Raw genomic sequence first — 16,036 nt, forward strand, 5'->3', positions numbered from 1 at the left:
ACCTTGCAGGCCAAAGGCATCATGAAGCACTTAACAATCCCAGGGGGGTGCCCAGCCTCACGTCGCGAAGCAGCCTCGGGTGCAGCTACTAAGAGCCCTTCGCTTGAGAACGAACGAGTTGCGTGGCGATGGACACTGAAGGGCCGCCGAGTCAATGACGCGTCTCGCTGCCACTTCTGCCACCGCGAACTCCCCAGTCGAGGCCACGGCTTGGACAGAACTCTCCGTTGTCGGCAGGAAACAAATGCATCACAAACAACCATTTGCCGTGGCGCAGGATATTTATTCAAGAGCTTTTGGACAATTCACAAACATTTTTAAGGCAATTTGCATTCATGTCGATTGTTTTTTTTATATATCAGAGCGTAATTGTATTGTTCTTGCATGGCGATTTTAACTAATAAATAGTTGAACTACAGGAGTCATGAGACGCACATTTCCTAAAGTACGATATCCATATCGATGTGCATGTGCAGGAAAGTTTTGGCGAGTTTTATACAACTACATTAGAGATTCGTCTTCTTGGTTCTTCACCTGAGGACGGCTGCTTGCGTTGTGGCCGAAACGTCGTGAGAATTGTATTGTTTTATTTTTATTATTTTATTATTTCCCTTCTACGTGACTTTACCGAAAGAACCAAGAAGATGAATCCCTGCAGTCATGAAAGCTTTAAATCGAAACATACATTAGAGAGATGAGCAAGTTGAGTGTAAGCAATTGGTTCATATCCACCCACTCACGCAACCACTCATCCATCCAGATACTCATTAAATCACTCCCCCCTCCCAACTCTTCCACCAGGGCCGCTTTCGGATCCATAAACCTGTCCATCAAAATAATCCTCTCGAAAATGTCTTAATATAACGCTGACAATAAGGCCAGCGCTAGATAGACGCTAATCCTCTCCCTATTTTATAGGTAGGCTTTGACGACCAATAACGATTCATAATTGGTTTCTTTTGGGTTAGGTTTGAGTAAATGAAATGCATGTTTGGAAAGCCTCCTGCACCCAGACACAGCCAATTAATAAATGTGTTACGTAACAAACGTGCCAAATAATTACTGCTTCAGCACCACCGGTGTGTTTGGGAGTAATCTCGCAAAATAAAAAAATGTTGCGAGATTACCCTATGTCAGAGTACAGTTGAATTTCCCAATAAACTCCCCCAACACCCAGTCTACTCCATCCTTGCACAGACATCACGGGACTGATCAAATTCCATCACGCGGTTCTCAAGATTCAGCTCCAGCCGGTAGTTCCCGAGGTTGCCGTGGGGCAGCCACCCCATGTGTGGGTCTCCATTTTCCACTGCACAACAGAGTCGCACCTGGGCCATGGCGAGCCGAGCCAGCCTGGAGGCGGACCCAGGGCATGCCGCCTCGGTTTGTCGGGGCCAATAAACTCCCGCCAACGACCAACGGCAACGAGCGAGATCTGCTGCTTGTGGTGGGGTGCATCTTGTTGTGACGCGAGCCCGAATACAAACGCAATGCGGGCCCTGTCGTGTGGAACGCTCTGCAGAACAAACTCAAGAACAAACATTTATCATTCGACTGCTTATGAGCGTGACCTAAAAACAAACTTAAATGACCACAGCGCTTTCAGCACGATTTTGCGTTACTTAAATTACTATTTACATCACATCAGTTAGTTATTCCACTGCGAAAGCCAACCCGTGTCGCAAACGCCACACACAATGAACGAGTCGAGACTCACGCGGATGACACGGCGACGCTGTATTTCAGTTGTATACTGATGCCACACGCAATGGATGCATTATTAGGCCTGCCCGGGCCCCAAGCCAGATTGAGATGCTTTGCTAGGCCAGCATATCACGGGTTGGTTCTGGCTTGGCACAGGATATAGCCAGCGGAAAGCCACCTGCGTTGTGATGGCGCCACGTTGCCACGGATGTGCTTGTAGCAGTAAAGGTGTCATTGGGAAGGCAACAACAGGAGAGCAGTGGACGCGTGTTAAGACAGAGTGGCGAGTGTGGGGTCTCCGGGCACAGCCTTGCGCTCAGAGTCGCTCCGCTCGGCACTGTTGGTCGTGCCACTGCCGCTTCCCTCCGTGCCGCCGTCACCGCCCTCCTCCTCCTCCTCACCGTAGTTCTCAACGCGCATGTCGTTGATGCCCAGGTCGTCGTTTTGGTCGTAGCTCCGCTCATATCGTTCCACGGTCATCTCCGGGTCCGGCTCGGGCGCGTAGACGTTCTGAGGTTGGCAAGAAAACGGTCATGTTGCGGACGGATATGTTTCCAATGTCGTAGCTGGTTTGTGACCGTCGTCGTTGTTATCCTCGTCATAACTGCACACCTCAATAATCGATGTACGAAGCTAGAGAGTGTTAGGCGAGAGATGAGTGGTTAGATTAAAGTAATGACCGTTAATGGCAGTGGCGGCTCCTGCAAAATCTCTCAGGGGGGGCAAATGTCTGGATGATTGATAAGGATAAGGTCCACCCATGCAATGAATAAATTAACAGCTTAAGCATGTAAAGGCAACTTCACTTCTTTAATATTAATGAAAAATAAAGTGACTCTTACAATACATCTTGTTTGTTTATATACTCACTATTAAAACAAACCACTCAAGTTTATTTTATGAAAGATTCCACTAGGTAGCGATAAATTATATTGTTGGATGAAACGTGCTTACGTATGATGACGTAAGCACGTATGATGACGTAAGCACGTTAGTGCATGCCCTCCCGGAAGCCATAGAGAATGCATTGGAGCGCCCCCGTTCGAAAAAAAACATCTTTGAATGTAAGTCTATGGGGCCACTCGGGGCGATTCTCAGCCGTAGTGAAATCGCCCCAAAAGAGGCGGTACTCCACAGAACGTGACATGACGCTGATTGGACTATATCCAGAGGCTGACAGTGACGGCTAGCGTGACTCTGTGGTTGAATGACATTGGTGGTGCGTCGCCCAATCGCCCTAATGAAGAAACCGCCCCTGGTTAATGGTCAAATCAAGTGTTAGATGTCGGGAGAGGGGCGAGGGTCAGGGAGGGGTGAGAAGTGTCAGGAAGGTGACACCTCCGATTAGCACGGTTGGCTTTGTACGATGTGAAATAAGTTCAACATACAAGCATACATGAAGGTCGGGTGAGAGTCGCTACATCAGGGGTGGACACGGACACTCACCTGGAGGTAGCTGTTCCCAGCGGAGTCATCAAGAACCACGTGCACCACCATCCTCCCTGCCTGGATCTAAACAAGTTCCCAGGGACCGCCATTAACGTACGCACGGCCATGTGTGATCATCGTGAAACAGTAAGAAGACTGCAAACTAATCAAATTAAAATCAACTGCATTTGGCAGTGTTGCAGAAGCACTAACCAAATATGGTCATCATTCTTCACTTGCAATGCCTTACAAAATAAAAACATGCTCATGGTGTCTATAAATATGTAAGGGTCATGTGAGAACACCTGAGGGTAATTAATAAACGACTGAGAGGGGGGGGGGGCGCGACGTGGGATTGGTTGAGAGGTTTAATTGGGAGAAAAATGTGGGAAAACGGGATGGTTAAGGAAAAGCGGTGATTGGGGCAGAAGTAGAGAATGGGGGGGCGGGGGGTGGCAGAGAGAACCTTGGTGAAAGGTTCGAAAAGGAACAAGGGGAGAGAGGTTACAAAGGGGGTGGTGTGGTGAGGTGCGGGCAACAAACAAATCAAGAGCCTTACATCCAAGAGACGAGTCGCGTGGACCCCCTTTCAAATTAATCACCGATTTTATCGTCGCACGATAATATCGGCGTGCTGGCGGGCCACACATGACGTCGCGACATCATGACGTCTGTAACATGTGACCACGAACGTGTACCTCAAGTTTTCAAGTCTCTCATCGTCCTGTTGTTGATCACGCTTTCATCTCGCTAATCTCGCTCTCCGTCTCCGATATTCACCGAATTAAATATTTATCTTTCGGCACATCGGTTGTAACAGCAACAACAGGGTCCCCGTATCTCTCACCGGTTCAAAAATACCTCCTATGCATTCCCCCAATGATGCTCACCTCCTCCAACTTCCGTCCAAACTCCTGTATCTTCTTATTCCTGTTCGGAGTGGAGCTGTCGCCAGACAAGAACGGGTTTTTGGCAACAATCTGCAAAACGAAATACCGCACATGAGATCTCTCAGGCTTACAGACAGACACATCAAACTTTGGCAGGCTCAACGCAGACACGCCCGCAAGCGATTGTAGAGGGGCATCCACTGCTAGCAAGCAGGGCCTCCACGCGCTCGAGAAAGCCACACTAAGAGGATATTTCATCTCATCTTCCACACTGGTCAAACATCTTGGAAGAGAGGTGGGGATGGGGAGTCCCAAGCATTTTACCCAACCAAACGTGACCTAGCAATCGACTATTGGTGTATGTACGTGTATGTATGTTTAACTTCCATAATAGAGGGGTTTTTTTTGGGTTAGATCACGTATAAATATGTGTCGTCAAAACCTGCCACCACCCGACACAGCCAACTAGTAAGGGTTGTCATATAAACAGAACGTGCCAATTCGTCACAAGTACAGCACACCGGTGTTTACGTGACAACCCTTACTAGTTGGCTGTCGGGTGGTGGCGGGTTTTAACGACACATTTATTTACGGGATCTAACCCCCAAAAAAAACTCTATTATGGATGATATTGGTCACGAAAGCCTACGTGTTAAACTATGTTTAACTTGTTTCGCAAGGTACGTAAGCCAACCGGAGGTGCGGTGGACAGATCCACTTATCCTCTGGGTTGGACAGATGCGAGCGGCGTGCGAAACACCTGCCCGTTGTTTCAACTGCCGTGCCACGGGGATTGCACTGAAATGGGTAGCCTCTCGATTAATCCATTATTTAAGAAGAAAAATGTGCCCACATTTTAACCCACAGTTGTTGTTCAGTTCTGTTCTTTAGCAATACCGAGAATCGAAAAAAAAACCTATTAAACGCATGGCTGTTGGTGATGCGGGTAGAGTTGGTGCCGATGCTGTTTTAAAAATGATGATGAGTGCAACGATCTGGTCGAGGTTGTGGGTCTGGCACCAGGTCCCTGATGTCGGAGAGCAGCCCCTCGAGGGTGGTGAACTTGCCGCCCAGAGCTCCCATGCCCAGCTCAAACTCCAGCTCCGGGATTCGAACCGCGCAGGTTTCGGACTGCGGGCACCGCACGGAACGTCCACCGTTGGCATAACCGTACACGCGCACACACACGGCGACAACCATATAAGCCAACGTGTCACAACCGCATATACAAATCACAACCTCCAACACTGGCCCAACACATGCGTTAACACATAACACAACTTTTGATTTAAAGCTTTCGTGACTGCAGGGATTTATATTCTTGGTTCTTTCGGTAAAGTCACGTAGAAGGGAAATAATAATCATCACCCGATGACGATTGCTTGTGTTGCAATCGAAACATCGTGAGAATTTTATTGTTTTATATTTGTATTATTTTATTATTTTCCTTCTACGTGACTTTACCGAAAGAACCAAGAATACACAACACAGCTGCCAACATTGCCACAACCGTGCACTTGACCAGCGAGGGAAGGCTCGGGATCAGTTCGGATATCGTTCGCCACCGACGTCAGCTGTGACTGGGATAAACTCAGGTAGCCGGGTTTGTTGCGCGGTGCAATAAACACACAACCAAAGACAAAGATCCCCCGTGTAGCCTGAACAGAGTGTTGGGGTAAGTGCTGTTAACACACGACCACAAATACAAACTCTCACAACCACACACATGAATACAGAACTATTCTGGCAAATCACCCGAAGATGTTGGATGTAATTTCCATTGAAACGTCACTCAAATTGTAAATGTTGTGGAATCACTCTTCAACACACCAGTGGGCTAAAGTAGTGAACTATTTGTCTTTTGTCAACGTGACACATTTTTTACCGATTGCCCGTGTTGGGTGGTGGAGGGTTGCGACACATTTATAAATAACGCGATCTAACCCAAAAAACCTTTATGATGACCGAATACATAACTCGCCCATCAACACTGTCACAATCAATGACAAAGATCCCCTGCGTAGCCTTCGACAGACCGCTTTGGATAGTGCTGTGTGCGCGAGCACCTATTAAGGCCGGCACGGCGCACAGGGTGGGGTAGTGGTGGTCAGTGTACTAACCATCAGTGCTGATGTTTACACACCGGCACCAGATAACTTATTTATGGCTGGGCCGAGCACACACGTACATACGTACGTATGTAGAAACTTATTTTGCACAAAAAAGCACTTCTAAAGAAATTATTTTAAATACAGATTTAAAAGTGCATAGCTCCTGTGGCTTCCTAAAATGAACAAACACACAACCACAACGCACGCACAGCCAGTCAGCATGGCCGCCGGGCGGCGGGAGCCATTACCTTGAGCAGATCGCGGGTCATGTCGGAGGGGTCGGTCACCCTGAGCGTGATTCTCGTCCCCAGTGGCTCGATGGCTCCTCCTGACTTTACCTAGGGTGGGGTGGGAGTGAACGGTAAAGCCGCAGCACTGCAATTGCTCGTGAACGCCACTGCCCACCCAATGTATGTAGAACCGTACGTAGCCAACCGTGCCAATTGGAGGCGAGTTGCGGGGGAAGGCCAACAAACTAAACACAACAATCAGTTCTCAAGAAAGGAGTTTTCAATATAGATTTTAAAGCACACTGGAGAGCCTCCAACAGAGAAAGCACTCGTACAGCCCCCGCCCGAGGGCATTTGGCCTACTCTTCCACACCGACATCGTGGTGTAAACATGTATACTATCAGGTGGGCAGAGGCGATGAGAGGGGTGGGGGAAATTTAGAAATGTTCCCAATGTTCCAACCACCAAGCCGGGAGGTCGCATCGAACGGGCCGACCTCCGAACTGCGAGTCCGGCGTGCGACCCGTCACGCCGCGGCGGCAGCGTCTACGGTGCACGAGGCGCAATTGGTGGCAGGTCGTGGAAACGAGATCGAGGCGGACACAACCAAACGACGGCCGTCGCTCTTGCGATGTCGATGCGACGCTGAGTTAAGACGAAGGGAAGGAAACCCCTGGCGTGCGCCGGGCAGGGTTAGGGCAAGTCGCACATTCACGATTGTGTTGGTCGGTTGCGCAAACGAACGTGTCATAAGAGAGGGCTGCCAACAGGTGATGGTCTATTGCCAGAGCAGGGGTTGGCAACCCGTGGCTCCGGAACCGCGTGCGGCTCTTTAAGGACTGCTTTGTGACGTTATTCACACGCATTGGGGCTCTTCAAATACGGAGGTTTTTTTTTAAATCAAATTAGAAAAAAAATGTCTCTTCTCGTTATTTTGGTTGCCGACCCCGGTGCTAGAGGAAGGTTGGCTAGTTGGGCTAGTTGGAGAGCTCGTGTATCAATGCTATTGAGAACAATTCCATGCATGCATTACGAGTGTAATAATCAATATTAAAGTAGATGTATCATACTGTGACTGAAAAACAAGGCTAAATTTATTTTATTATGAATTTAAACAAAACAACGTAAAAGTCACCTCGTTAGTCCGGTGTCCGCACACATCGCAGTTGGTGGCCATAATGATGACTTCCTTGAAGTGAGGGATTTCTGGGAGGTCGAAGGTCAAGGTCACGCGGTAACGGCACATTTCAATCTCACCAATAATTATCGGCAATGAGGCAGGAGGGCAGATGTCGCAAAACAATGAACGACGCATCTGGGTTTCAGCCACCCGTGATGACACCGGCTTGTCAAGTGTAGCGAGTTACCGTACTCTCCGGATTGTAAGATGCACTTTTGTCCCCGCTGTATTTTTTAAAAAGTAAAAGTTGGGTGTTCATCTTATATTCCAGAGAGGATACGCCAGCGATGGGAAACCCAGACGGGTAGTCAGTAGCTCACGGACAGCCCTCCTTCGCCTCAGTGGGCCACTGGAATACACCCGTCTCCCGGAAGATGTGTTTGAATAAAGTTGCTTGGGAGCACCTTTTGGAAGGCCTTTCTCCATTTCAATCCAAAAATACCCGGAGGATAAGAAGACTCCACCAGCCATGTAGAATAATCTTCCATAAGACATATCCCCCCATTTTAGCACGGTTGGAAACGTACGGTGCAATATAAGTCCAACATACATAAACATTTTCAAGCAGAGCATTCGTATTCATCTTCTGGAAGACGGTTCTCCGATTATAAAGACACTTTTTTTCAAATATGACCCCAAAGCCATGGGTGTCTTACTTTGCGGAGCATCTTACAATCTGGAGAACACACTAATAGTTGCAGCCAGTCCCCAAGACTATAACAAAAAAACGTTATATAAAGATTTAGTTTTGCCACTTAATGCTTCTAGTGACCATAAAATATTGAATGAGAAACTAAGCCGAGGATACGGATGAGCTTCATGTTGGTCGATGCCGGCGCGTTGCACTCGGGGCAGTTTGTGGAAAACTTGAGGACCTGGGGACAGAAGCACATGGCGATGTTTTGCCACGTCAGTAAATTTGCGACCTTTGTAAACAACACTGCCTTGGCTGACCGGTCCCGGGCGGCCACTCACCTCGTTCCTGAGGTCTTCGTTACCCTCTCTGTCCTCTTCAGGCTTGGTTATCACCTCTTGTGTGGTCGTCACGTCAACCTTTTGGTCTTCGTCACCTTCATCATCATCTGCCTGTTCCAGACATGATCATCATCATGGCTTACTTTAAGCCAGTTCTGTCCGGACCAGCGACCAGTGACCCAGAAAATATTTTTGCACCTGAGCCACCTCGTACCTCTCACTATATTAATAATTTCACTTGGTTTTGTGAGAATCAAGTCCTGAACATCATCATCATCAAATACTGTATAAACGCATGGTGATGATGGCCTCCCGTCCCCCGCCCTCCCTCTGGACGAATGCGATAACCGGGTAATGAATACACCATTTTGTTTAATTATTACTATTATTGCATGAAACTAGGTTGTGAATAATGTTCAAGGGGGTGGCTCCACTCAGCCTCTCATCCCTCCGGCACTGCTTAATCGACTGCCCATTTGTTACAGGTCCACACTTGTAACCCTTGCCGTAGTGATGTAGATGTAATATTAACACAATGTCAATCCACTCGGGGTAGTTTGGACCACAATTCACTGCGTGTGATGGCCGTATGAAGTGAAAAGCGAACAAAAAGTGAAATAGAGCCTTGGAGAAGCAACACAGGTGGCGCTAGGGTTGCATGTATGCTGAACTTCTTCCACACGTTACGTATCCAACCATGGTAATCGGAGGTGGGGAAGGGTTAGTAGCTTCTTGACTATAGCGTCAGGGTAGGGGACTAGCATTCAGATGGCTAGTCAGTTTTGAACAAGGGTTGGAGCCAGCAGTTTGGTTGGCGAGTTGATTTTGGTTACGAGTACAGCTAGCATTTGGTAGGCTAAGTTGGTAATAGTTGGTGGTAGGATTTGGTTGGGTTCAATCCCGACCGTGACGCCTGTATACTTGGGAGTTTGCATGTCTCCATCCCCGTGGCTGTGTGAATTTTTCTCCGGGTCCTCCGGTTTTCCCTCTCCACATTTAGGATCAACGTCACGCGTTTAAGGGTACACTTGGCTGTGACAAAAAGTTCCACTTTTAGTTTCTGGAGGAGACGGCGCGTCTCTGACCTTCAGGCCGAGCGCGACGTCCTGCGCACGGCTGCGCTCGTAGTGCGAGGTGTGCAGGCCCTCGTCGCGCTGTGGCGCGCTCGGGTTCTCCACAAAGCTGTTCCCCGAAGGGTCATCGATTACCTGAGGGGCAAGGCAAGGGATCGTTGTTATTATTATCATGAAGCAACGAAACAATATGACAAACGTATGAAGATGTTCATACTTGGAGAGATGAAATGCCTCTTAAACCCAACATGCCGTACATCATTATCTTATCTTAACCATTCCAAAGCCCAGCAGCTTTCTAGTCAAGGGGATCTACAGTGGCACAACGTTTAAACAGCACTGTCCTGCAAATGGGAATTAGTCAAGCAGCATGGGCATTGTTGCCATGCAGTTTTTCCATATTTCTCCTAAGGTTATTTTCCAGGCAATTTTCCCAATTTTGGCAAACTTTCACAGTAAATCCTCCTGCAAAGTTCGACGAAAAACGCCGAAGGGACGAGAGAGAACGGTGCCGCTGGCAATGCACGGCGGCGGAGGAGGCCCACCAGCGTGAACGGCGACTGCAGCTCCTTGAGCTTCTTCAGCTTGGCGACGAACGCGTCGATTTTCTCCGCCGCCTGCGGGTCTTGCGTCTGCACGCGGGAAGCGAAAAGGTTAAACCAACGAGCTGGAACAGGTAAAAATCACTTAACGACTCTACACCGTTGAATCTTGACCAAAATTTCAAACCCACAACTTTGTGAATGCAGGTCACACACTCTACCCACAGAGCCACTCGGCCACAGAGAATACACCGCCCCCTTTAATGTGGACGCATATGAGAAGCAAAACCCACACGGCCTCGGAGGGTAGCACTCGCGATTGAGAATCGAAGGCAGCAGTGGGCACGGGTGTATGTATGTAGAACTTCTCTCGCATCATAAGTAGTCAACCACACAAATCTATTGTATATATCTGAATAAGAGCTTTATAGTTCATCGGATTCCTCCAGTATAAATATTCTGATTCTGCTCGGAGGTGCGGCGCTCACCATGCGTTCAGGTTGGTCCTGCTCCAGGCCGGCGACAGCGCGATCGATGAGGCCCTCGATGGTGGAGAGAGCTGCATGCGTACGCACAAACACACAAACACACACATGAGAACACGTTAACATACAAACGTATGCAGTGACACGCAAAACACGCACGCACACAAGTACATACGCATACATGCACACAAACACATGTATGTAGAATTTATTCAGCACCGTACATAGTCCAACCGTGCTAATCAGAGGAGCAGGGGAGGGACAACAAACTAAACACAAAGATCAGTTTCTAAAGAACACTCGCACAGGTATATTCAAACGACAACAGCGACAGTTCGCTAGCAAGTGTTGGTGATGTCAACAGAATGCTTGTGCCAGGCTAGGTGCACTGAGGCCACGTAAAATGTTGAAGACTCACTTTTCACGATGTTGGTTATTGTAATATCAGTTTCCCATAACTCTAGATGCATATTTCACATTTTTGTTGCATGCTTTTTTCAAATTCAACTGCAGTTCACTCAGTAAAGACCTGTAATAAAATTTTCTAACAATTACTATTTATAAAGCTTATAACAAGCATGATCTCCAGGTCCTCCGGGTTTTTCCTCCACATTTAGAATCGACACGAGGTTATAGTATTTTGCTGCTATACATTTCCGCGTGATAAACCACTTCGGTGCGCTATCATTTGTGGCCAGGTCGTTTCTGAAAAATAGCTATGAAGCTCAGTGGGCCTTACCTGGTAAAAGAAAAAGTAAGTTTAGAATGAGTTGATAGTCTGTGTGGGCACTCACCTCCTTTCTGTGTGAAGGCCGGGATCTCAAAGTCGAGCTCGGGGATGAGCGTGGTTGCACTGCCGGCCTTCACCACTTCGCGGTCCAGGTCCTATTGAAGGTCAGGGGTCAGGTTGCTCGGTCACATGGAAAACTGGCTTTCATTTACAACCGGGCAAGAGCTCATTATGAAAGCAATAAAATACAGCGTGGATTTACGTAGAGTTTAAAACGCAAACAGCATCTCTCGAGACGCTACGCAAAAACAGTGGTCATTTATGTTGAAATCCAACAATTTCTGATGATGATAAGACCCATCACAACAAAAGAATACGTGCAGGCTGAAAACACAAAGATATAACTGAACAGGCAAATCTGTGCTGCTCACAAACAGCAGGGAGGCATGACTCCCATGTCACGTGATCACTGGACTATGTCCAATTCTCTTATATCACTGGTCAACAAATTTTTTTCTTTTGCAGCTGTTTTAGACTAATTTCAGGGTGCTGATTGCAAATCTGATCTCAGATTTGCTCTATCACATCTCATTTTTATGCTATCGGCATACCCCATTCTCATTGATTTTACCCGAAATTAACTGTCACTTATGATTGCAAGTTGTTGCGAGTCAGTGACTGATTTAGTGTTAAAATATGGTGCTGTATTTTTAGGATAGTGTGTTTATAATATCATTTTATGTAAATATTCACATTTATTTAATATTTTTCTTCTGCCATTTTTATTGAAAATGCAATATTTGATCTAAAAAACCTGATGTGATAGACAAAAACTGATGCCAGATTTGGAATCAGCACCCCAAAATTACCTTAAAACCGTTGGAATACCTTATGCCAGAAAAAGTGTGTTGACCAGTGTTATTAGTCTTTCGTCTCAGTCACAATCTCTAAGAGCTCAACGTGACCGTGCTATTGTTTTGGCCACCAATAAAAAATTTAAGTTGAAAATGCAGCCGTCCTAACAGGCAAAACAAAAAGGCTTTAAGCCTGGACTTCAAAGGGGGTAGGGGAAGTCAACAGCACAGATGGGTGGGAGTTAGACGATTGGGGCACCAGAGGAAAATAATCAATGCGTAGTCAAATGGCGCAATCGGTAAAAATACATCACAGTATGAATTGATAAAAAAATCGGCTTATGAAAATGACAGGATGTTACATTTGGGCTAACCAACTTATAAACATGTGACGGGACAAAATTTGAACACGAACAAGACGGTGAAAATGAGACAATTAAAAATGTATGGCTTCTTCAATCAAAATCGCAACCATGAATCGTGACGAGTCATGGAGATTACTGGCAGGGGTTGATCGTTAACATGCCGTACGCCGGTCTAAAGTCAATGTTGATGTTCCAACTGCCCATAGCATCTTTTGCTACTCTGTACGGATGACTCAGATGCACATCTTGACCTTGACGAAACGTCCATCTTGATTGAAGGAGGGGAGCATAGACGTGGGAGTATAGTACAGTACAACTACGTATTTTGCTGCACTAACTTCTCCCTGCTCACCACATAGCCCCGGACAGTAAGAGATTTGAGTGCTAGTCTCAAATCGGAAGGTTGCGAGCGCAAATTAATCCTGACCGGAAGCCGACCATCCCAGAGTCAATGAGAAGCAGAGCTGGTCAGTCAGTGAGCATGGGGTAATTCGCCCACGGATAATTTGCTCTACGAATAATCTAGAGCCAACCCTACTGGGGTGCCCTGGTGGCGAGATGTTAACTGCCTCGCCTGGTATACATGAGGCCGTGGGTTCTATCCCGTCCCTGATGCCTGCTTTATATTTAGAGTTAACATGCCTTTTCTCCGCGGTCAAGTGGATTTTTCTCCCGGCCCTCCGGTTTCTCCCTCCACATTTAGATATGAAACACTGCTCTAAATTTCCACACGTGATAAGCCACTTCGTTGAGCTATCATTGGTGATAGCTAGCTAGCTCGCTCAGTGGGTTAAAATAAAAAAAATAGTTTCACAGTCCCTCCTCCCCACGCCGTCTCAAGAGGTCAAGGATGCTCTTCACCTTGGGGCTCCGCACGCTGAGCTCGTAGCGTACTCCCTTCTCCTGCACGCGTCCCGCTGACAGGATCTCGCTGTTGGCGAATCCGCAGTGTTCGCACGAGAACGAGCTCAGCACCACCTCCCTGAAGAACGGGATGCGCGTGAAGAGCAGCCGTGTCACTCCCTGCAAGGGCGCAAAGGACGAACCCAACGTTCAAGTTCATTTATTTGGTATACAGTATAGCCCTGTGAGCCATTCGGCTCTTGAATCGGGTGCAACCGCAACAAACAAAAAACAAAAACAAGAAAACATCTTAAAGTGACTAAGTGCAAACAGAAAATCCAGGAAAAGACAGCAAAATATTGCAGAAAAAGCACCGTACACCAACGCTGTGTGCAAAAATCTCAGTGGGATGCAAGTCAAACAACAACAACCACAAGACAACTTAGATTAAGGCCATCAGTCTTACTCCGTACTACAACAAACAAACATGGCTAAACCAAGAAACTTTTCGAAATCACCAAAATAAAGCCATAAAAGCAATGAAACAGTGATCGCAGACTGCGGCTACTACAAACACTGCTGCTAGCCCCGACACGCGAACTAACACTACTGCTCGTCATGACAGTATCAGTGAAATATATACAATTTAGAACGATGTGACTGCTAGAAACCATATCCCTAACAACACTGACACGAGAACTACCACCACCATTGATTACACCATTTAGCCGTGACTCCATCTCTTGACAATACCACTAGTTCTGATACGACTAATCCTAAATCGAGTACCCAAACCACAATAACAATGACTCTGCCACTCTAACCCAGACATCAATTCTAGATTTGAAGCTTTTGTGACTGCAAAGTTTCATACTCTTAGGTTTTTTCGGTAAAGTCACGTAGGTAAAAATAAAATTAATAGACGTTTCGGAGGCAACACAAGTCTCCGTCATCAGGTGGGACCGTCACAGCCAGATTTATTAGAATTACTGTATCAAGTGAGGCAAAACATTCCACTTGATACAGTAAATCTAGCTGTGACGGTCCCACCAGACATCAATGCCAACACTGACAATCATGACACCACTACCAATCATAACTCCGTCGCTACGCCCGTCTCCACAGCTACCCCCTACTCCTTCCCTGGCCGATATCGCCGTCCCCACAGCCAGCACGCACGTTATCGTAGCACCGCATGCACAACGACTCCATCTCCGTGGTTTCCTGGTCGGGGTCTCCGGCGTCAAGGTCCGAGAAGACGGGGCCTCCGGACCGCAAGCCGCGCGCCTCGGCGTCCTGGTTCGTAGACATCGCCTACTCGCGACAACAGCAAAACCAACACGCAGCAGTCGACAAGGAGCAGTGTCAGTCAACACGCAGCAGTCAATCAGCAGTGGACACTCAGCAGAGTCAGTCAACACGCAGCAGTCAATCACAGTCGACAAGGAGCAGTCAGAGTCAACACGCAGCAGTCAATCAGCAGTGGACACTGAGCAGTCAGAGTCAACACGCAGCAGTCAATCAGCAGTGGACACTCAGCAGAGTCAGAATCAACACGCAGCAGTCAATCAGCAGTGGACACTCAGCAGAATGAGTCAACACGCAGCAGTCAATCAGCAGTGGACACTCAGCAGAATGAATCAACACGCAGCAGTCAATCCCAGTCGACAAGGAGCAGTCAGAATCAACACGCAGCAGTCAATCAGCAGTGGACACTCAGCAGAATGAGTCAACACGCAGCAGTCAATCAGCAGTGGACACTCAGCAGAATGAATCAACACGCAGCAGTCAATCACAGTCGACAAGGAGCAGTCAGAATCAACACGCAGCAGTCAATCAGCAGTGGACACTCAGCAGAATGAGTCAACACGCAGCAGTCAATCACAGTCGACAAGGAGCAGTCAGAATCAACACGCAGCAGTCAATCAGCAGTGGACACTCAGCAGAATGAGTCAACACGCAGTAGCATCAGCAGCTCCACGTGTTCCTGTACAGTGCAGCGTCTCCCGGCCAATTAGACCGCGCCGTTTAATTGACAGGGCGGGAGGAGGTGAGGGATGATATAATAGTAACAAAGTAGCACTTACTAGGCCGTCTTTGGAAGATAATAAAGAACCAGGTAGCAAAATAAGAGCAGAAAGGAGCGATGCTACAGACACTAAAGCCGCGTGAAAGTTGTGTTCTTAGTCGGGGCTTGATTATTTATATACTTGCCGGATGTGACGTCACCGACACGAGTCGCAGTTAATCAAACGGTTAAATGCAATGGCGCTAAAGAAAGTTCATTGCCCGAAACATCTCCTATTATATATTATATATTTTTCGTTTTAATGCCACGCGGTGCTTATTTACGAACGTGTTGAGTTGTTTTGTTAAATCTGGCGGCGGGTGGTCTAAGTCACATCCGGGTATCGGCGATGCTCATTACCGGATGTGACGTCAGCAGTTAAGGATACGAAAGTCCGCGACGTCGTCCTCTGAGGCCGCGCACTCGCGACCCACGTGACGCGCTTCGCCCCCCGCCCCCGGATGACGTCACGCGACCAATAGGAGAACCGCAGGAAAGGGGGAGGAGACAAGTAAAAAAAACTCCCGGACGTGACGTCGAAACAACGACACACCCCC

The 16,036-nt window shown here is 47.5% G+C and overlaps 1 protein-coding gene across 2 annotated transcripts; it reads right to left on the reverse strand.

Annotated features, from left to right (window-relative positions):
- Positions 1-87: 87 nt before the first annotated feature.
- Positions 88-15,858, reverse strand: ZPR1 (ZPR1 zinc finger). 2 transcript variants are annotated; one of them, XM_061551043.1, is made up of 15 exons: positions 15,840-15,858; positions 14,591-14,725; positions 13,430-13,591; positions 11,414-11,504; positions 10,623-10,693; positions 10,138-10,224; positions 9,605-9,727; positions 8,520-8,630; positions 8,353-8,419; positions 7,500-7,570; positions 6,382-6,471; positions 5,043-5,153; positions 4,023-4,112; positions 3,151-3,216; positions 88-2,214 (listed from the first exon to the last, which is right to left on the reverse strand). In XM_061551043.1, exons 2-15 carry the CDS (start codon positions 14,720-14,722, stop codon positions 1,975-1,977), a joined length of 1,512 nt encoding a protein of 503 aa, XP_061407027.1. In that variant the 5' UTR covers positions 14,723-14,725; positions 15,840-15,858; the 3' UTR covers positions 88-1,974. The 2 variants fall into 2 exon arrangements, with proteins under 2 accessions (XP_061407027.1, XP_061407026.1); XM_061551042.1 differs by lacking the exon at positions 15,840-15,858 and adding an exon at positions 15,499-15,618.
- Positions 15,859-16,036: the final 178 nt, after the last annotated feature.

Source organism: Lethenteron reissneri, chromosome 13, assembly GCF_015708825.2.
Source record: "Lethenteron reissneri isolate LAM-NWPU_2019-01 chromosome 13, ASM1570882v1, whole genome shotgun sequence".
NCBI classification, from domain to species: domain Eukaryota; kingdom Metazoa; phylum Chordata; class Hyperoartia; order Petromyzontiformes; family Petromyzontidae; genus Lethenteron; species Lethenteron reissneri.

Coding starts and splice junctions, on each gene's coding strand:
- ZPR1 (XM_061551043.1), bottom strand. CDS start 14,722: ATGTCTACGAACCAGGACGCCGAGGCGCGCGGCTTGCGGTCCGGAGGC. Junction 8,420..8,519: donor ACGAAGACCTCAGGAACGAG/GTGAGTGGCCGC, acceptor TTCTGTCCCCAG/GTCCTCAAGTTTTCCACAAA. Junction 5,154..6,381: donor TGACCCGCGATCTGCTCAAG/GTAATGGCTCCC, acceptor CGGTGCCCGCAG/TCCGAAACCTGCGCGGTTCG.